Genomic DNA, 22,931 nt, shown 5'->3' on the forward strand with positions numbered 1-22,931 from the left:
ATTCAGTGACCGTGTCTGTGCTTTTGTCAGGGTCTGCCGGCCTATGACACTCCCGAGGTGTTTGGCCTCCACCCGAATGCAGACATAACTTACCAGAGTAAACTGGCGAAGGACGTCCTGGATACCATCCTCAGTATTCAGCCTAAAGACAGCGCCTCGGGTGGAGGGGAGACCAGAGAGGCTGTGGTGTCCATGCTGGCTGATGACATGCTGGATAAACTGCCTCCAGATTATGTACCTTTTGAAGTAAGTGTGTGTGTGTGTGTGAAACTCACCACGTGTGCCATGCAAAATGGGTTCAATGTCACAGTGAGAGGGGAGTGGTTATAAATTTGTGATTGTAAAATCATAAACTGCAAAAGAATAATAATAGTCCAATGTTAATGAATATAAAGTGACTGTTAAAAATAATAAAACCCACTACTCTTTGAAGCCCCACTGTGTGGACATACAGTATGTTTACATGAATGGGTCATAAGACATACGTAAATGGACTAACTCTGATTTTTGACAGCTGTTATGGTTTATACAAAATCTTTTTTGTGTAAGATTCACTGGTTCCCAACATTTCCCCCAACCTGAACCCCTGTCCACACCAAAAGGAATAAAGTGAATAATTACAAATGTTTTTTATATGCAAAAACAAAGAGCAGTGCTGGATTGTGTTGCTATTCTCACAGTGTTTATGGATAAAAAGTGTCCTGTGCTTCCAGGAAATCAAAACCAAGGTAATTCTTTGGTACTTTTACATTTCTCAGATGTCACAGAGGTGTTGGTAATAAATAGCTTACTAAATTTGAAGGTGGACCAACAAAAAATAGCTTTTAATTTGGGTGATACCAAGTTCTGATTATATTTTCTAACTTTAATATGAACAATAATATTTAACCTCACAACCTCAGAGCAGGCAAAGTTCCCCATGAAGCCAGGTTTGGAACCATGGCTCTAGAGAACGCACACTTTTCTTTGTTTTCCAACACATTTTTTTTGTAATTTCTTCTCTAGTAGCTTCCACATCTTTCGCTCTACACTCATAGCAATAGCTCATTTTGAAGATAGATATGTGCTCTTTCACATAGCGAGCTATGTCTCTTAAAAAAGGAGACCTTGTTCCAACAGAAGCATTGAAATGGTTTGTTAAGTTATATGTACTGCAGGATGAAAGTATACATGCAATGGCAAGTGATTCTAGGCGTGAACATGTTTCTTTAACAAATCTATGTGTTGAAATTCCATCATCCTATGTGATTTAATGAAACCAGGTGAGAGAGCGTCTCCTGAAGATGGGTCCATTCCAGCCCATGAATATTTTCCTGCGTCAGGAGATTGATCGGATGCAGAGGGTCATAGTTCTTGTCCGAAACACCCTCACAGACCTCAAGCTGGCAATCGACGGAACCATCATCATGAGCGAGAACCTGCGGGATGCCCTGGACTGCATGTACGACGCACGCATTCCAGCACGCTGGAAGAAGGTCAGTCGTCTGGAATTAAAAAGGACAAATTCAGAATCTTCATGCAGGGGACAGTCACCATTTTATCTGTAGATCATGAATAATAAGTTACTGATGACCATTGCCTTTGTCAAGTTGTTTTTGGGAGCATTATGACTTTTTATTTTTTAGTGTTTCAATGATTGAACAAAAGTCTTGTCTGCTGTCTTTGTTTTCCAGGCGTCGTGGGCCTCCAGCACCCTGGGATTCTGGTTCACAGAGCTGCTTGAGCGGAACCGGCAGTTCCACGCGTGGATCTTCGAAGGACGTCCCAACTGCTTCTGGATGACAGGCTTCTTCAACCCACAGGGCTTCCTGACAGCAATGAAGCAGGTACGCACACACCGCCATGTTACAAACAGGCAGAGCCGCACACACTTTTCATGCATTAAAACCCTCAAGCTATAAAGATTGGTGGCCTTGGGACTTCATATGTGGTGTAAATCTGAACTTAAGCAAGACCTAGATCAGGGATTCTCAAATGCTGGGTCTAGACAATACCATTTACTGAGATATGTTGTGTTCAGGGGCCACACGGTTGGTGTAGTGGTTAGCGCTCTTGCCTTTGCAGCAAGAAGACCTGGGTTGCATGTTCTCCCCGTGTGTGCGTGGGTTTTCTCCAGGTTCTCCGGTTTCCTCCCACAGTCCAAACTCATGCAATGTGTTTGTTTAGGTAAATTGGCCACACTAAATTGACTGTGAGAGTGAGAGTGAACGGTTGTTTGTCTCTGTGTGTCCCTGTGTTGGACTGGCTGGATGGATGGATATTGTGTTCAGCCGATCGCTCCTGTTCTCCATAGACAGTCAACTACAGGACACTCTCTGCTCAACCAGGGCTTTCCTGCCTGGCACTACTTTCACTCAAAGGCAAAAATCCTGCTTTTACTTGTGTCTTCACAGAAGACAAATGTATTTAACGAGCATTTAATTAGTTTGCATTTGAAAGTGTGACCTTACGCTATAACAGAGCAGTGCAAATTCAGAGCAGTGAATCTGGCTTTAATGTACACTTGCCCATTGTTTCACAGTGGTTACGATGCAAAGACTAAAACCTTGACAAGCCAAACTTGTCGCTGTTCTTGTAGGAGATCACGAGAGCCAACAAGGGCTGGGCCCTGGACCGCATGGTGCTGTGCAATGAGGTGACCAAGTGGATGAAAGACGACATCACCCAACCTCCCACAGAGGGAGTATACATCTATGGCCTTTACCTGGAGGGAGCCGGCTGGGACCGTCGCAGCTGCAAACTCATCGAATCCAAACCCAAAGTTCTCTTCGAGATGATGCCTGTGATTAGGATGTATGCTGAGAACAATGGTGAGAATTTTTATTGTCTTTGAAAACACAAGCATGTGGTTGACTTGCTGCAGAGAGATTACTTTCATCCCTGTGTTTATTATATGAAGCTGTTTCTTTTTTCCTCCTTTATGTTGTGGCTAACAGGCTCAACAAATCAGCTTTCAGTGCAACTCCCTGAAAACACAATAAGGTGCTGAGAGAGCAAAAGTCTTTTTTTAGTGGTTTACGGAAATCAAACGACATTGACACACACACAGAAACATAGTGGTGGTCGTGTAATGATTTTTTGCCTGTTATTTTATTCTTGAGAGTTCCTTGGAATTCGTTCAATCTCATTTTTCACACAGTCATTATGGGCTGGTCAACGCAGATTGAATGAAAGCAGAGCTATGGCAAATGTATTGATCAAATTAAACATGAAGGAGCCTGAATACTGAAGAACAAAAAAAAAGTATATTAGTTTTTTAAATAAAACGGTTTTGTAGATCTCAGCAACTAGCAGTCATGCATTTCTATGTTGCAGGTGTGAAGGACCCACGCCTCTACTCCTGTCCAGTCTATAAGAAGCCCGCCAGAACCGACATGAATTACATTGCGGCTGTAGATCTGAAGACTCTGCGATCTCCCGATCACTGGATCCTCCGGGGCGTGGCTCTCCTCTGTGACATCAAGTGACCTCTTCATACGGACTCATTTTTACTCTGGGACTGACGTAAGGAGTTGTATGTAGTGCTGTAACCTCAAGCTCTAAATGACGACATCAGTTGTATTTGTTTTGCTTGAGAAAAAAAAAAAAAAAAGGACAAAAAGTACAACGGAACTACAGTATGAGCTGTGTTCGACTGATGTGATCAGTATGTCACAGCCCCACAGAGCCTCACTCAGAGAAACCACAAGAAGGTGTGGTCTGTGGTCGGACACGTCAGCTGACACGTCTTTCACCGGTTGTTGACTAAATAATAATCACCAATCCCTTGTTTTTTTGGGTTTTTTGCAATAGACAATGTCGCCCCTTACTGTCAAAACTTTGAATTACACAGTTCTGCAGCAGATAGAAAAGCTCCAGCCGTTTCATTCATCCTCTGCTGCTTTATCCTGCACATGAGCGTCGTGGGGAGCTGGAGTCAATCCACTTAAACGCTGCATGTTTTTGAAAAAAATAAAAGACTATATTCAAATACAGTCAGAGCCAGTTGATTTAAAACTATTACACTTTTGCATTGCAATGATACATACCCACACTCTTATATTCTCATTTATCAAATAAAATAAAGTTAAATGTATTCACGTTTATGAGTTAATATTCATTTGATATTATTTTTTACTCTGATCTCGGTCTGCAGCTGTGAGTTTTCGTTTATCCAACCAAACTGCGACACAAGTCCTTTTAAATGCAAAATAGAGACTATACTAAATATTAGGTGGGACACCAATACATGTGAGTGGCCAGAACATTACATTTTATCAACATGCACTATATGTACTTTGGTAACAATTGTTGAGGCTGTCAAAAGAGTTCCAGCTGTTTTCCGTGCCTCTATTCAATTAAGGCGCGCCCTACTCTGCCTGTGATTGGCTGAGTCTCTTGCCACCAAACAACTCGAACCCCCCAGTACTGGCCAATCAGAGACAGGCAGGAAGTCCCTTTCCCTGAGTAGCGTGTAGAAACAGTAGAAACAGTAGAAACACTGTCAGAAAAGAGTCGCTGGTCAAAATGTAATCTCTGCCAAAACTGATTAAAACTCAATGACATGTTGGTTCCGGCTCTAGGCGAGGTACACTCTGGACAGATCGCCAGTCCATCACAGGGACATATAGACACAAACAACCACCCACTCTCACACCTATGGTCAATTTAGAGTGTCCAATTTACCTGATCCCCATAGGAGACCGGAGAACCCGGAGAAAACCCACACACACGCGGGGAGAACATGCAAACTCCATGCAGAAAGGCCCTTGTTCTTGCTGCAGAGTCAATTTGTACCACCATGTTTTTACAGTAGCTCACAGTGGACAAACAAAACATCTTTTGAGTTTTGATGCTAACTGAAGGCTACATAGTTTCTCCAATAAGGAAAGGATTTTCAGCTGCAACATGCAAATTCACCGGTAAATGTCAATTTTACATACTGTGCCTTTAACCCTGACAGCTGTGAGTCGATGTGTGACAGAAAAAGCGCTGCGTAACAAAAGTATGACAAAAGATTAGTGTGAATTACAGAGCAAACAAACAGTACAAATCCTATACTAGTATGCCTTGCAGCAGCAGGAACTAATAATCCCTGTTACAATAGTATTTAATAACCAAACTGCAGCCACACAGTGCAGTAATGGTTTCTTGTGTAGGAAATTCTAATTAACAGAACAATGGTGTCATAACGTGATTCAGTGTTTTCTCTGTTATGTTACAAAACAAAAGTGCATGCATGTGCAACTTGAGTAAGCAGCTCAGGTAGCATTCCCACCAATACCTTGCATGTAGCTTCTTGGTTCTTACATAAGACGTTTTTAAACATTTTGAACAAATACCACATATTTCACCAGTAGCAACTTGTCACACCACTTCTTGCAGACATGCACGCAAGCAGGAAAGACCAGCTGTCACAATTTAGAGAGAGAGTAGTGGGGACAAATATGGGAGGAACTGAACTGTTTAAAAGGTCTGCATCAGTGTCTCCCCTCAAATTCCCTCACTTCCACCCTCTTGAGCTCCACCAGCAGTCGTACAACTCTGGTAAGTTTATATGTTTTCAAATCCTTTTGTAAAATCCCCTCTTTTTCATTATAAACCAGCTTTTGCTGTTAATTGATCTGCATGAATATATATATATATATATATCTATATATATATATATATATATATACATGTTGTTCTAGAAGATATACAAGAGACAATGAAAATGCTTTTACTCGCTAATGTTACATTAAAAAGTACTTATAGAATAGAATAGAATAGAATAATTGTTTATTGTCCACTGAGGTGGAAAATTGACTCACCATAACAACACGATTACACTAAGAACAAGACCTAAAACCACAATGTAAACACATTGAAAAGTGTGAGTATTGGAAAATAAGTAATAATAATAATACTGTGGTGAAAGTTAAAGAAAGAAATGTCTTTCTGGTTACACCACACTTAGTCTTTACTGCAGAGAGATTCTCTTTTTACTCTGCAGTGAACTGTTGTGTAAAAGTCTCCAAGTCCATTCATGAGTGATGAGGTGAAGTGTGCAGTCTCCCTGTCATTTAAATGAATGAATGAATCGATAGTGGAGATACACTCTCAACTATATTGTGTTGTTTCAGCCACTATGTCAAAGCTTGAGCAGGCACTGAAAGACCTCAAAGAAGCCTTTGATAAATACGCTTCGACAGATGAAGACAAGAGCACATTGAGCAAGAAAGAACTCTCAGTTCTGCTCCGTGAAGAGCTTCCTGAGGGAGTTGTAAGTAGAAAAGAAGTAACACAGAGCTGTAAAGGCCTCTCTTTTGAAATTCAATTGTCTAACCAATTTTTTATGCCTTTTCTCTTGTTTTTCTTTTTTTTAAGTCCAAATTTTTCAAAGTAGACCAACTCTACGAAGAGCTGGATACTGACATGGATGGCATTATGGACTTCAGGGAAACAGTCATCTTTCTTATTGACTTTGGTATAGGCTTGTGAGTGAATACTGAACAACACAGTACTTCAGAACAGTTTTCTATTGTGTGATCTGTTCTGAAGGAAACAGCCGAGTATACTTGCACCAGTATTCAAGTCAATGTACTGTATGTGTCTTTATGAGACTTGGAATGTGCTAAACTGAGTGTGTTCCCTTGACTGTGAGTGACACATGCCATGAATAAATGAATTAAATAAGCAGTGCTTTGTTTTTTTTTTCTTGTGCTTTTGAATAGAATACAAAAAATAGTTAATAATTAATGATTAATTATCATTAATTTTATATCGCATATATTTTGAAGTCATTACTGTTATTGTATTTTTGTTCATTTGTGAACTTTCAAGTGAACTTTGAACTGTTTTCCAGATTTCACAAATTCAAATCAATGTAAGAAATGATTTTGTAGTTTTTACTCAGGTGTGTTAAAATCCATCCATCCGTCCATTTTCTACTGCTTTATCCTCCACAGGAGGGTCGAGGGGGCTGCTGTGCCAAAAAAAAATAGACAACAACAAAAAATTCATCAGATATATGTTGTACTGAAAAAATGGTATAAGACACTCTATAATGCACATTCTTTTAGCCTCTGTATATATGTTTTAATATAGTCAGTTATTAAAAAAAAAGCAGCCTAAATGCTCTGTGTTCTAATCCTTTTCAAAAACATGTCCTGCTCCATTTAAAGAGTGAGTTCTTAAAGGAGAAGAAATGAAGAAGATGAATGAAGCGGCAACAAAACAACAGCTGTGGTTGAATAAATGCGGTAGGTCGACATAATGACCACACCTGCTGCTGTCTGGATACTTTTGTTGTTTCTACGTCGTCACCTTTGAGTCTTTTAATTTTGGACAATGCAAGAAACAGACTCCACATGGCACGTTCATGATCTATTATTTATTTTCTGTATTTAAGAAACCAAAACAAGTAACATAAATGCAGCTTGTCACAGGTCCAGGTACAGGTTGTAATAGTTTTGGATTTTTGTTTTTAACATGAGTTAGTTTTAAGTAATTTTTAAGGTTTACTAAGCACATTTTCTCTACAATTTTGTAAACACACAATTCAGTTTTAGTTTTTTTGCTTTGTTTTTAAGTTCATTCATTACACGGAGGCAGTTTATTCACCAGCTGTAATGTGTATAGTGTGGTGGTAATGTTTGCAGACGGTGGATGCCACTGAGGATTATGATCATTGTTGCAGGAGTCATTGGCTATCAGACTCTACTTCTTTGGGACCATCAGATGGTACAAGAACGAATATTGCTGATATTTGGCGTGACTACAAAAAACACATCACCAATTTTGTTTGTCACATTTTTTACACTGACTAGAATCGAAACTGTTCCCTCATCATTCATTTGATTGGCATGTTCTATACTCACATAGGCCGTACAATAAATACACAAACCACAGTCAGAAACAGATTCATGCGTGCAACACATTATTATTGCTGATGTGATGTATTTAAAGAGTAAATATGTATGGATATTTATAGGTATTATGAGGGGAAATGATGGTGTTAACTTTATTTTTTATGGCTATTATAATGATTGTGCTTGGAGATGTGTTACCTATCCGAGTGAGTTCTCCCAAGGGCCCATGAAGGGCTGGTTTGATTTTTGTGATTTCCAAGTATTTTCTTTATTCTTTATTTTGGTTATTATTTTTTGTGCAAGTGCGCACTTGGCAATAAACCAGCACCATTTTTTTCCACTTGAACCCTCGAAGCTGTGTCCTGCTTTTTGCACTTTGTTGCGTCCCATCCCGTGTGTGAATCGGGGGTGCAATACCCCCCTTTTCACAGTGTTTTACTAGATTTTCTTTCTTTTTTTTTTTTAAAGTCTAACAAGCCTCTGTCGCTTATATTGCAAGCAAGAGACAGACAGACACACAGACAGACATAGCCACCAAAAACAGTACTTCTCTCCTACTCCGTGGGGCGAAGTAATTCTATTTTGGCATTGAAAATAACAAGCTTCTACAAACTGATTGACATTAAATTGATAATATTATTGATAATTACCAATGCTGTTAATTTAGAGCAGCTGTGGCATAAACCGTACATTGGGTGGTGGTCTAATACATTTGTTAAGCATGTGTGTATTTTTAACAGAGGATTTTAATAAATATTTTTCACTTACCTAAGTTGTATGTGACACTGGTGTGGACGGGAAAGGGTTGAAGAGCAAAATCTGAGAGGAAGCGAACGATGCCGGCCCTTTTTAATCGACTTGAGCACGCCCTCATTTTGTCTTTTCCCTTTTTTTCTTCAAGTTCATGCCTCAAAATTGTCACACATTAAATGTTATGAGATGTGAAACCTGATGTGGAAAATGGGTCCCTACAAAATGTTTTTGTAGGGAGGAGGCATCGAATCATAGCTTGAGTGAATGGGTGTGAATGGGTGAATGGCAAAACGGATGATTTGAAACTAAAAGACTTGGAAAGAGCTTCACAAATACAGACTGTTCACCACTGACCTCGTCCTAACCTGGTGGAATAGATAGGTTGTCACACTTGTTTCGGGAGATCATTTGCGTGTCATCAAGGTCAATAACTTTCTATATTATTATGAATAATATATTTTTCTATATTGCACTTTTCTTATTTATTACCTTTATCTTAACTGCCGTTGCTGCTGTGACTCTATAAACATGAACATGTGGAGGTTTTTTGGTTGGTTTTCTCCAAAGTCTTATATAATAATACAGACTTGTATATAAATGCATATTTACAAATGTTTATTTCGCTGTAACACATTTTACTGCCACAATGTGGGGACATTTTTAATTTTTCCGTAACATCAGCACGTATGAAGGGGCAGGCACTGTTGTGAGAGGAAGGCGTCCTTACATTCAGGAAGACAACAAATGAAGGGAGGGCAGATGAGGTTCAGGAGGCTCGTGATTCACAGCGAGGAATGTTTGGCACAGGCTGAGGTTGTTTTACCGAGAATGTTACGCAACTCATCGGCCTGGATCACCAACAAAGAATTTTGCCGATAGAGTTCTTAATCATGATCATGAGAATCTCTTATCAGTCAGATTGTCTAAAGTTAACAGTAGACTGATGTTTGCAAGCGTTCTGCTGCTGAAATGCAGATGTTTGTTGTCAGAGTATTAATCGCTTAAGATTATCACAAGTTGTCGGTTTCAAAAACGTGGAATATGATTTTACCACTGAATTTGTGTTTGTCAACATATAGGAAAAAGGAAAAAGCTCACGGCCCTTCCACATCGTGTTATGGTGCCGTTGTTTTCTTTCATAGTTTACAAAAAAGTCTTGCTGAAAGTATTGAAACTGAACGATCAAATCTGGTTCTGTGTTAATACACAGCTTGGTTTACAACGAGTCACCATTGGACACAAGGAAATATGACACCTGTAAAGGCATCCATGTTTGCACACCGTGTCTGTTTTATCTGTTTGCACTTTGAGCAGTGGATCTTTGCAGAAGGATAAAAGAAGCCAAAGCCTCCGTCCTTATGCATGACTACAGAAACTCACAACCACAACTTGTCTTTAAATTGCTGTTAAAGTCAGAGTTTTAAATTGTGGCTGCTGTTTGCAGCACCGTCTGATGATTGGAGTGATGGTCTGACACAGATTCCATTCTTTGATTGGTGACTGTTATGTCCATAGGCCACCATTGGAATTCTTATTATTCTTATTCCACAGAATTTGACAGACATAAAAACTGTCTGTGTACGTGTGATACAGTTGATGTCACAGTCGTGAGTCTCCTGCAAAGAGAGAATGTGAACACACCTTTTAGTGCTAACCATAATTTGTAGCCTGGTGTAACTAGAAAATCCACTTCTGCTTGATGAAAGCTTAAACAGAGCACCAGAAGCCCAACCCCCCACAACCAAAACACCACACAGCTGGGAAAAGGACAGACAAGCATGTCAGGGCGTTTCCATGACATGCTAAGATGGACGTGTCTGACAAACATGCATGTTTGAAACATCATGTGATAATTACAATTCACAATAGTCGAGTGTTGCTAACACACAGTCTTATAAAGTCTATAATAATAATAATAATAATAATATTAATCTTCTTTTAAAAGAAGACACTTATCTTTATATAACCGTCAACTAACTCCACCCTTGTTTTATTTAAAACAGGGTTTAGCCTCGTCCTTTGCACTCCACCCTGGGTTGTGTTCTATTGTTGTATTTGCTTTTTAAATTCTATTTTCCTTTTACTGTGAAGCACTTTGAGCTGCAATCCTTGTATGAAAGGTTCTATACAAATAAAGTTAATTATTATTATTATTACTATTAGTATTATTCTTATTATAATAAGCAGGTTTGGAATTGCCAGCTCCCAGACAAAAATGGAATTATCCCTTTAGCACTTTATTTTAAACAGTCAAAACAACCTTTATTTATTTCCAGTCTCACTATCTGATGCACATGCAGATCTCTGCTCATTTTTAGCTGCCATGTCTGACTCACTTTCCCTCCGTCTGTCTCTTCCTGACTTGAGACTATAAGGAGGCACTTGGCGTCCTCTTTTGGACATTTAGTAAAACTACAACGTGAACTTTATTTGTAAAGACACTGATCTTGTTTATTGGATAAAACTGAGAACTTTAGCAAAAGTCATTGTTTTATTAATCTGACGACCATTCATTCACACACTCACACCTAAGGTCAATTCAATAATTATGTCCCATTGACCTCTGCATGTTTTTGGACATGTGGGAGGGAGAACTCGGAGGGACCCCGACCGGAAACAGCACAAGCCACAACACAGTGATTCTTTCCTCAATAAAGAAGCCCACAACACATTAAGTATCATGGTGAACTGTTTTATTCTTTCTTATTCAGAGCTGAAAGGACAGCATGTTGCATCACAGTGTACAGAGACAGTAAAAGTCACATTCTGTGTCGTATCAGACGTTTGTGTTACTTTTTACATCCTTTGTTTTCTTTCATATGTTTGGCCATTTTAGCCACACACCCCATAAACTCCTCGAAATTAACAGATTCTTGTTTCTTCTCCTCTTCCGAGCAAGAACATGACTTTGCCTAGGGAACACAGGGATTAATGTCCATGTGAACGGTAAATAAGAAACATATGAATGGGTTATAAATGCTTGTCTAAATGAGTAATTACTCTTACTTTTCTGAATTCTTCACTCATCTCCGACATGAGTTTTTCTTTGCACACCTTTCCATCACATTGATGTTTCTCAAATATTCCCACGATTTGGCAAATGGCCGCTTCCAGAGCCATAGCTGCAGCTGGAGTAAAAGATCAATGATAGCTTCATGTCATAAAAAGAGATGCGGGAGTTACTGTATTTTAAACACATATAAGTTAAAATAAACGACAGGGTTAGGGTCAGACAATGCATTTATTAATTTGACGTTTGATGTTGCTCAGTTAGATTTAAAGGTGGCAGGATTAAAGTATCAGAGGTGGAAATGTAAGCATATAGAGAAGGATGACAAACGCTGAAAGTCACTTGTAACTGCAATAGCACATAATATAAAAACAATAATCTACAGTTTTGCTTATGAGCTGATCCCAAGAATACCCTAGTAAGACTAATTACTTTCCATCAGTAGCTACTCACCTTAGAGTTTATGTTCAGCAAGAGGAGAGAGATCACGTCTGTGTCACCAGCTTGGTCCCAGATTGAGGCAGATGAAGAAAGGTCCTTAATTTATAGGAGCAGACACACGCAATGTCCCACACACGAACATCAACACATGCAGCGGACAATGTGATGATTAATGTCATAGAAATCTCACCCACTCCCTGTAAACCAGCTTCACCTCTCTCTCTGTGGGACTGGCTTTGCCACATGACCGGGGTAAGTCAAAAGGTTTACTCTGTTGACAATACTTGTGGTGTGTTCATGCAATCAAGCGTGTTTTTTTTTTTATACAGGTGGATGATTTGTGGATAAGCTTATTGTGGAGAAAATGTGACAAAGTGCATGCAAAGAATAAGCCAGTAGAAGTGATCTCAGTGGTTGGTTTAAGCTCCCTTCCCTTTGATTTTACATGAATCAGCATGTTTGTTCCTACAGAAAGGCCCCGGACTTGGATCGTTGACACGTTGTATGAGGTTCCAGCTCCTGTGCTGTGATCTTGACCCCGGTGTTGTCCACATAACTCACTGGCTATAGGTGTAGATCCTGTGAAGGAGGCCAAAGCTCTGCTCTCCATCTCTCTCCATGTAGAGGTTTGCCACTATGAGAGATACTGGTAGAATTATCTGAGCCCGGGGAGCAATGGGGGATTGGATGCCTTGCTCTGAACCGACGACCCTCTGGTTACAAGCCCAATTCCTTTCCCCTTGGCCATGGGCTGCCTGTATAAACATTCATTATAAAGTAGGTGGTGGTGATGTTGGTTCTGTTGGGGAGGGAAGTAGATGACATTTTCTAGTCATCATCTCTGGTTCCGTGGTGGAGGTACATATGAAGTGAGACGTCACCTCATATGACACTAAGTTCAGTCTCCTTGGCTTTGTTGCAGTGACTCTGCAGTGTTTGATGTGTTGTGTTGTGCTGTTGCCAATGTGCCAATCTGATAACAGAACCGACATCTCACCTCCTCCCTGTAAACCGGCTTCACCAGTCTCTGTGGGACCAGTTTACTTTGTTGACAAATACTTGTGGTGTGTGCGTGTGTGTGTGGGCAATTTAAGCAAGTCATGCTCTATTGTGCAGATTTATTGAGTTCACAATAGAACATGACTTGCTTAAATTGCCAGAGGTTTACTGGGCTGTTGTCATCAGTGTGTGACTGGCAGCTGAAGGTGGATCCTGGGAGGCAGTTGAAGTTCCCAGAGCACATCACGAGCACAACACTCAGGTCAGACTTGGTCTTAACCAACTTAATGAGTGCAAAGCAAGTGGTGCTGGTGGAACTAACGGTCCCCTGGGAAGACCGGATTGAGGTGGCGTACAAGCGGATGAAGGCAAAGTATCTTGAGCTGGTAGAGACCTGCAGGTTGAATGTTTGGAGGTTGGCTGCAGGGGAGTTCCACGGCAGAGTCTGCACCGGACATTCAGGCTCCTTAGCATCAGGAAAGCCACCAAAAACATCAGTGAGGCAGCAGAGAAAGACTCAAGGTGGCTGTGGATCAAGAGGGGCGATATATGGTGTAATCGGGGACTGATCAAGCCTGGCTGCAGCTGCACCATTTAAGGTGTTTCTTATAACATATTTATGCAAAGAAGTGTTGGTGCTTTTATGGTTAAAATAAGCCAACAAGTCCAGATGGACATTTTGAGGCTTAGGTGTTAGAGGGTTAAGTTGCTCCTGATGGCTGTGCCGGCAACGTGTGAATGGGTATGAAAGTTGTGTGACAGAAAAAGTGCTGCACACAGATTCTCTATGTGTGAGTGAATGGGCGTGAAAGGGTGAAAGGCAAAAACAAAAACTCCCACACAGCTTGGTTTACAATGACTTACCAGTGGACACAGGTAAATAAATATGAGACCTTCAGAGCACAACACAATGTTTCCATGTTTGCACATGACACACAGACCAGAGGTGACAGCAAAGGAAGCTCTACTTCCTCTAAAAGAAATGTTCAAATATGTACTTTTGTATTTATAAGTCATAAGTAAAAGTTTGCTTAAAAGCAGTTTTCACTGTGGTGAGCGAGATGGTGATTGGATAAATGCGTCAGAATTGTCACTTTCAGGGGAACTGAGCAGAATTTATGTATAAATACCTGAAATAACTGGGCGTGAAATGAGCTTCCGCTGTTTCAAAGACCAGCAACAGCCACTGTCACTGTCTATTTGCATTACAGCCGTTTAAAACAGACAAACTTTGAAATTGGACTCTTTGCAGTGCATCATAAATGATGGACTTAGTCATTAAAGAAGTACAAGAAGCTAAAGCCTAACAACCTGTTTTAAAATTGTTGCAACTGTGGCGAGTTAAAACACAGCTGCAAGTCACAACCTGACCTGCGACTGTGTGCAGGAATGATCGGACGATCAGAGTGAGGGACCGGCAGTGGTTAGAGACACAGATTATAAAATCTGTGACTGATTTTATACTGTATGCATTATTACCTTTTGTAGCATCACACTAGCTGAAACAATAATCTGAGTAATAAATGCTGTCAATACTCGACAGTGGATGTAATTGTAATCCCTCGAATCAAGTTCCTTTCTCTTTTGTCAGTTAAGTTTAGTTCACTATGGAATGAGATTTCATTAAGAGAAATACCATAATGTCGTCTTTGCTAAAAAAGAAAGTGATCACATCTTCTGTCTAAGGAAAGCCTAATGAAAGAGACACAAAAGCACAACTCTTATAGCCATAAGACACACCTGAGTGGGCGTGGTCTTAACTGGGCTGTAAAAATGCCAAAAAGTAACACACAGAGACTTAATGTGGCTCATAAAGATGGCATGAGACTGCTTCTTAAATTGCAATAAAATAGAAGATAGAAAGATTTTGAAGTGTAAATCAACAACTTGAGTTTAACTTAATCTGGTTTTCACTCATCACCAATGTGTCAACATTGGTGATGTGATCTGTACGTAAGATTATTCATGCATTAAAATGGGTCCTTTCACAACCTGAAGTCAGTGTTTACATTCTGCCAGTACCACATACAACCACACCCACACACACACACACACACACACACTTACACATCGCTGCTCGCTCTCTCTCCCCTGGCTCTTAAAGGGGCCGCAGCATTACAACTATTTGGAATGAACTTTTTAAAGACTCTTATTCAGGGGTCTCAAACTCAAATGACCTGTGGGTCACTGACTGTCTCGTCTGGTCAGTCGGGGGCCAGTCAAGTAAAAAAAAAAGCCCAGCGGTGGACGATATGAGCTCAAAATGACATATCAATATGCCGCATTGATTCCTTTTTTTGTATGTACTCTATTGCCTCGTGTGAGCTTTTCTGTCTTTTACTTCTTCTCTCTTTTATCCATTATTCTGTACAGCACTTTGGTCCACTGTGTTTGTTTTAAAGTGCTTTACAAATAAAGTTGGATTGGATCATTTCAAATTAGAAGTGCTTGTTTTAATATGGAACAATATTCACAATAAAAAAACAAAATATTTATGATGCAAAATGTATCTATTAATTTAAACTAATTTACAACTTGATATTGTTTGGAGGGCCACATGAAATCGATTGGAGGGCCACATGTGGCCCCGGGCCGTAACTTGGAGACCACTGCTCTTATTTCTTTACATTTCTGCCACATTTCATCAGACAAAGTTACAGAGTGAGGCAGGAAAAACATCCATCGTGAAAGAGGTGATTCCTTCTGGACAGACTGGGTCTTGGACCAGCCGTCACACTGCAGTCACTGCCCGTTCTTCAGCCTCACAGCCACCACAGCATCCATCTGTAGGCTCTGTTAGCATCCCTCCTCATATCTCATGTAATATAATCTGTGGTGAGTGGTGAGATTAGAACCTATAGACCTCAAATTCAAAAATGTTTTCCTGCTGCGAAAAACATTTTAAACATTGGCTGTTTGACTGACCTGAACATGAAATAACAGTGAGGATTTCATATCATTGGAGAAGGAATAATGGTCACATCACTCATCACAGAGTTAAACTTTTACCCTGGACGTCAGATTGAAGAGTTACTGAGCGGACGTTTCCTTAAACGGAGCACTGATGGTGCCATGTGCACTGGAGAACACAGTGAGTGATGTCTGCTGAATGATTCATGAGTCCATGCACATTTCCTTCCACAGCAATGACACCAGATACTTGAGCAGTCATGTTTTTTTAGTTTTTTTTTATTATGACTTGTCTTGAAATGGAAATGTGACTGAAAAGTAGCTTAATGAGAGACAAAGACTATGAAACGTGCATGCATGTTTCAAACACAAAAAAGATTTGTAAATAATATGCAACCAACACTATGTGTATAAGTTATTGTTAACAGCAAACATTTGAAGGGTCTGGATTTAATCTTCACTCTTTGCACCACCTTGTTCACTGCCCTTGTTCTTCTTGCCTCCCCTGCCTGTCTTCTTGTTGTAGTAACATTTGGCCAGTTCAGACACACACCGACAAAACTCTCGGAAGTTGATCTCCCCGTCATGGTTTTTATCCAGCAATGTCATGGCTTCTTCTATGTCATCTGCATTGATGTTTCCCTGGAACAAATAATCTTACAGTTAAATTAGGATTATGAAATACACAGAAGCACACCAATGAAGAGGGAATGAGGAGCGTTTCTTTGTTTCCATACAACTTTATCCTGAGTGTCTTACTTTCAATTCAGGGCTTTGTATTTCTTGCTCCAGCACTTTCTTTAGCTCTTCTTTGTTTAATTGACGTTTCCTGCCTTCATCATCGGCATACTCCAGGAAAATATCTACAATGTTTGTAATAACCTGTTCCAGACGAGCCATAGCTGCAGCTGGAGACAAACAATCGTTATTTGTTTTACTGATGGATTCCACAGAGAAGCAGGGCAGAATACACAGACTGCAAACAACTGTGTCAAATCTCTCTACACGAGCAACATAAAGTACATCATAAGCATAGATAAAAGACAGCACATCCAAAGCAGCACAAAGTCGGTTGTCAAACATTTGAGGTTACATACGTCAAGGAGTTACGTTTTAAAAAAATAGCAGGAAAAATAACGGTGTTTACAGTTTATAGACATTCTGTCAGTCTGGCTTAAAAGCTTCTATTTTCTTTCCCAGAACAAGATTTCCTCCCCTCCGCAGGCTGTCCTTCAGTGCTCACCTTAGAGTTCCTGCTCACCAGGTGAAGAGAGATCACTTCTGTGTCGCCAGCCTGTTCCAAGACACTGTTGTCAGACTCGGGGGTGAAAGCTTCCTCTTGAAGAGTAGTTCTCATGTGGCACAGAAACACACACACATTCACTCATCAGAAGTGATTCATGCCTGGGTAATGAACCAAGCTCCACCCTATCCAGACTCACTAACAGATGTGCCATCGAATACTGTAAAAATAGCATTGTATTTATTGATGTAGAATCGTAGTGTGTGTGTGTTATTAAACTGCAGTAAACCAGAGTAAATGTATAGGTTTAGGGTTGGAATGGCATGAATGTTGTGAATTGTAACCTTTTGTCTCTTTAATGTCTGTAAACAGTTCTAAATGTAAAGACATATGAAATATCTTTAATGATTACCAAAGAAAGGAAGTCTTGCCATCTGTAAACACAGAGGAAGTTATGAATACACAATTTGGCATAAAAGAAAATGAACTTTTTAAATGAATGTGTAACTTTGTTTGTGACGTGGACGTGAGACTGATGAAGCGACTGTAAAAGGTCCACTTCAGTTCAGTTAAAACCAGCAGCAGCTGAGTCTGCTGAGGCTTGTGAGTGTCTCGACTGTGTGTAAACAGCTCAGATCTGACGTAAGTTGTTCCCATTCATCCCGCTATGCTGTTATATAACTCCACCATTTTCCATTTCTCTGTTCCAAAGCTGCTGAAAGGCAGCATTTTTCTCCTCTCCCCTCTCTCGCCTCCTGCCAAGTCCCGTTCTCAGCTCCATTCAAACTGTTTAGGGCGAGCTTCTCTTTACATAGACCATATTACTTCCACTTATTGAAAACTATCAGATTCTCCTTGCAGGGGATGGAAAAGAAAACAGAGACGGAGGATCATGTGCTGATCATTACAAAAAAAGTGCAGTGTTCTGCTCTCGCTTGGGGAGGGTATGAGTTACAGTTTCACTGCAGGGGAGTTTGTGTGTCTGTGCAGTGGTAAGTCTGACCACCATAACCCTCCAAACAGGAGGATTTAAAATAGTCCACTTCATATTCCATATTTGTTTGTAACATGTTATATGTATATATATATATATATACAATATATATACTGTATATAACTACAGAAATGAAGATATGTATTTTTTATTATTGTTTTTAATCACGTATTCCAGATTTCATTGTGTTTTTGTTCGTTTGTTATCAGGATTTTGTGGCATAGTATTCATTCTATTATGTCATACTGTATTTGCCGATAAAATCTTTCTCTAAAATGTTCAGTGAGACAATAGCATTCAGTCAGAAGAAGAAAAAAGATTTTTTTGTACCAGTCAACAGTCAATATTGTGAAAAAGACAGAAATAAATGACATTTTTTAGGGTTATTGCAATGGTGTAAAAAAAAAAAATCATAATATTGGAATATACACCTAAAATGCTTCAAAAGTAATTACTTAACTAATGTTTCAAATCTAGGTTTTCATGTGTTTTTTTTTCTGTTTCTGATTATTATTATTATCCATTTTCTATCGCTTTGACACCAATGGTCAATTTAGAGTATACAATTTACATAATCTCCATATTGCAGGTTTTATTGGACTGTCGGAGGAAGCTGGAGAACGTGGAGAAAACCCACGCACACGCGGGGAAAACATGCAAACACGAACCCGGGTCTTCTTGCTGCAAAGGCAAGAGTGCTAACCACTACACCACCTGTGTGGCCACCTTAACCTCATACACAATATTAATATCTGGATTCAGATTCTTTACTCTTAAGCAAAACTTACATGTATGGCTCCTACAGGTGGGACAATTAAGAAACAAAAATCTGTGGATCAAAGTACAAAGAAAATATGACCTAGGATATTTAGGACAGTTTGCAAGACTCAAAAAGTTACAGACGTCAGACTCTACATGTGAAAGATGAAATATACTGGGACTCTGACCAGGTTTCTGGATCCATTTCAGTTCACTTGCAGAAGCTAAAGAGTCACAAACAAGTGAATGTAACCTACAGGATACATTAGGTCAGGGGTGTCAAACTCATTGTAAGTCAGGGGCCATATACAGAGCTGTCTGATCTCAAGTGGGCCATACGAGTAAAGTAATAATAACCTTTAAATAACAAGAACTCCAATGTTTTCCCTTTGTTTTTACATTTAATGAATCTTTTCACATGAAAAATCTGAATGTTATGCTTAACTTTACCATTTACACATGTGCATTACAACTTAAAGATCACAGTGAATCTACAACGGCACAACACATTTATTCACAGGCATCTGGGATTAAAAAATGCTCTCAGCACCTACATCTACTGAGAAAGCTCAGGGGCCTTGGTGTGAGAACATCTTAGAACTGGTGTCCAAATAACTTGTTGAAAGTCTTCTAACTTTCCACTTTCCTCAACAACAAGACTAAAAACAAGCTTTCTACAATGAGAGAGGATTAACAGCAACCAAAAATACATGATAAACCCCAAATGACTCACCACTGTACAGAAAGAGCGGAGGAAAGAGTGAGGAGTATCCTGGCAGAGAGCTCTCCTCCCCTCCTCAGTCAGGTTCAGCCTCTGAGCTCTGGAAGGCGCTGCAGACTTCCCCTGACAACTAAACATGTATATAAAGATAACGTCCTTCATTCCAAGTGCAATAAGTCTTTTTTAACCCCACAAAGTGACCACTAAGCTTTTAATCCACAGCCACAGTAAAGTATAGTATTTGTTGTATACTGTATATATATATTTTTTCCTCTTTTTCACGTCTGTACTGATTTGAACTGTGTGTTGTCTTCAGGCCTCTCGGTTTGTCTCCTATGTTGGTGAGTGGAAGGCAAGTTTTCACTTTCACATTTTTCTTTTGCTAAATGTTTCGGTTAGGACCAGGCCGAGGGGAAAACCTGATCACAAATAGGACTCCCTTTTTCCAGTTTCCCAATAATTTTACGTAAACAAGTAAAACAAACCATTTCAACGGTTTATTTAAAACAAACGTAACAAGTCTGCTGGTTCAACAACAAGGATCAGGCCTGTTATATTTGAACTGCAGCTCCCAGGATGCACATTTTTAAATGACTTTGAAACATTTTCTGTCAGAATCATTGACCACATGTGACGGCCAACCATGACACACATACCTGACTACACCTGGAAATGCTTTTCCTTAAAATAACATTAATAAGTCAGGCTCTTGTGTCGTGACAGTTCACCCTCGCAGTTCTGTTACATTTTGTTTTGACAAATGAGCCATAGAGATTTAGAAAAACTGTAAAGAAAAGTTGTCTCTCTCCAAGAATGGAAAAACAAGTTCCTGGTGGCAGTCACAGAGCATTACATTACATTATTAGTACTCAAAACTTCAGGTTTCTCTACCTTTCGGTATTTACAAATGAATGAAAATATCTCAGCAAGCATTGCCAGAAGAAGCAGCTAAACCTGAAATGTCACTGAATTCTCCGTTAAGTGTATTCAGAAATACATCCAAGAGAATCTCGAGGGCAGGTGACCTGCCAGGCTGTCTGAATTGTTTCGTGGAGTTTCAGGACATCTAGTGGTGGATTTGTGTCAATACCCAAACACTCAGTTAAAGGGCCATTTCATGACTTGTATCACTGAATACAGCACTTACTTTAGTCTTCTACAACAGCCAAGAATCTTTGAGTCTGCTACTGTCAGAGATTCATTTCTGTTAAATGGGAGGGTTTTTTTCTCTCCACTGATGCCTAGTGTTTGCTCATTGTGTGAATTGTTGGGTTTCTCTGCTCTCCATGATATTGCCGATAAGATAAGATAAGATAAGATAAATAGTATATGTATGTACAGTGCCTTGAGAGTAAAATATAGAATTGAATTGAATTGAATTGAAACATGTGTGTCTTGTATGTTTGAAGCCTTGACACAAACCAGAAACTGATAAAAAAAAAAGGTTATCATCTTTAGTTTAGCTGTAGGCAACTGGACTTGCTTGAGTTAACACTTCTCATTCAAGAGGCTTCTTCAGTTCAGTTTGGTGAAAAAACACTGTGGAGTGGATTTATTGGACGTAAAAATGAAAAAACCCAGAATATACCTCCTACACCTACCTCCTACACCGAGCCCACTCGCATCTGGACAAGGGAAGTGGCACAGTCAGGATCCTCTTTTTGGACTTTTCGAGTGCCTTCAACACCATCCAGCCCCTTGTACTAAAAGAAAAACTCACCAGAATGCGAGTGGACCCCTGCCTGGTTGCTTGGATTTCCAGCTACCTCACAGACAGACCACAGTATGTCAGGCTGAAGGACATCACGTCTGACACGGTGGTCAGCAACATCGGAGCTCCTCAGGGGACTGTGCTGTCTCCCATCCTCTTCACTCTGTACACTGCAGACTTCTGCTACAACTCTGAAACGTGTCACATCCAGAAGTTTGCAGACGACACGGCCATCATGGGGTGTATCAGAGACAATGAAGAGGAAGAGGAATATAGGAGCCTGGTGAGGAACTTTGTTGTCTGGTGCCACATTAATAACCTGCAGCTCAACACCTCAAAGACCAAGGAACTGGTCATCGACTTCAGGAGGGACAGACCCAGTTCGAGACCAGTTCTAATAGGAGCAGAGGAGGTGGAGGTCGTTCAGACCTACAAATATCTTGGGCTGTGGCTGGACAACAAGCTGGACTGGACAAGCAACTCAAGGCATCTGTACAAGAAGGCCCAGAGCAGGTTGTACTTCCTGAGGAGGCTACGATCTTTCAACATCTGCAAAAAGCTCCTGTGGATGTTCTACCAGTCTGTGGTTGCCAGTGTTCTCTCCTACGCCGTGGTGTGCTGGGGCGGGAGCACAACTAAGGCAGACTTCCACAGACTGGAAAAACTCATCAGGCGGGCCGGCTCGGTGGTAGGAATGAGGCTGGACCCTCTGGTGACAGTGGCAGAGAGAAAAACTGTGGACAAACTGCTGAGCATCCTGGACAATGCCAGCCACCCTCTGCACACTGTCATCAGCAGCCAGAGGAGCCACAGAAGCCTCAGCAACAGGCTGCTCCTCCCCAAGTACAGGACCAACAGGCTGGGGGACTCGTTTGTCCCCCGGGCCATCAAACTGTACAACTCCTCACTGGGGGGGAGGAGGGCAAACAAAAAAAAAAAAAAAACAGTACAACCACAACAATAACATAATAACATGTGCAATAAAACCATAGACATGTGCAATAAAACTGTAGGTGTGTGTGTGTACCTATGTATGTATATACATATATGTATATATGTGTGTATGTGTATATGTATGTATGTATGTGTATACATGTAGATGTGTATGTATGTATGTATATATATATATATATAGGTGTTGTGTGTATGTAGGTATACATACATATATATAGCATGGGTCACTTTCATTTTTATATTTTTATTTTTATTTTTATTTTTATTTTTATTCTTATCTTATTTTATTCTACTCTCTATTTTTAACAGTGCTGTGTGTGGATGCTGGAGCTGTTAATTTCCCCGAGGGAACCTCCCAAAGGGATTAATAAAGTCTTCTGTCTGTCTGTCTGTCTGTCTGTCTGAATAAGTCTCTTACATTGTATATTCACAATTTATTCTTGTTAAATTCCATCTCTTATTTTTATTTGTTATGTGCCTTACACTGTGCTGCTGTTGTTGTTAATAAATAATGTAGATATTGTAGCCTATTGTAATAGATGACCTGATGAAACAGATATTATATATTATATTTGTAATGTTACTGTTATGATTCTAAATAGTCTTA

At 40.0% G+C, this 22,931-nt stretch overlaps 2 protein-coding genes and 1 long non-coding RNA gene across 3 annotated transcripts in view; 2 read left to right on the forward strand and 1 right to left on the reverse strand.

Annotated features, from left to right (window-relative positions):
• dnah5 (dynein, axonemal, heavy chain 5) overlaps positions 1-3,972 on the forward strand; it is a 55,034-nt gene extending 51,062 nt beyond the window's left edge. Inside the window, exons 84-88 of the mRNA XM_058648438.1 lie at positions 31-246; positions 1,263-1,475; positions 1,674-1,826; positions 2,579-2,810; positions 3,316-3,972. Of these exons, the coding sequence (XP_058504421.1) occupies positions 31-246; positions 1,263-1,475; positions 1,674-1,826; positions 2,579-2,810; positions 3,316-3,467 (966 nt within the window). The 3' untranslated portion in view covers positions 3,468-3,972. The remainder of the gene's footprint in view (positions 1-30; positions 247-1,262; positions 1,476-1,673; positions 1,827-2,578; positions 2,811-3,315) is intronic.
• A 1,437-nt stretch (positions 3,973-5,409) lies between these two features.
• Positions 5,410-6,657, forward strand: LOC131471624 (protein S100-G-like). The gene is made up of 3 exons (XM_058648262.1): positions 5,410-5,526; positions 6,102-6,241; positions 6,346-6,657. The coding sequence occupies exons 1-3, from the start codon at positions 5,427-5,429 to the stop codon at positions 6,457-6,459; spliced, it is 354 nt and encodes a 117-aa protein (XP_058504245.1). The 5' UTR covers positions 5,410-5,426; the 3' UTR covers positions 6,460-6,657.
• Positions 6,658-11,258: 4,601 nt separating this feature from the next.
• LOC131471555 (uncharacterized) lies at positions 11,259-12,186 on the reverse strand. Its single transcript, XR_009242001.1, has 3 exons — positions 12,046-12,186; positions 11,589-11,710; positions 11,259-11,494 (listed from the first exon to the last, which is right to left on the reverse strand). It is a non-coding gene; the product is annotated as an uncharacterized LOC131471555 (long non-coding RNA).
• Between the last annotated feature and the right edge of the window lie 10,745 nt (positions 12,187-22,931).

This window comes from Solea solea, chromosome 13 (genome assembly GCF_958295425.1).
Source record: "Solea solea chromosome 13, fSolSol10.1, whole genome shotgun sequence".
Classification (NCBI taxonomy): Eukaryota; Metazoa; Chordata; class Actinopteri; order Pleuronectiformes; family Soleidae; genus Solea; species Solea solea.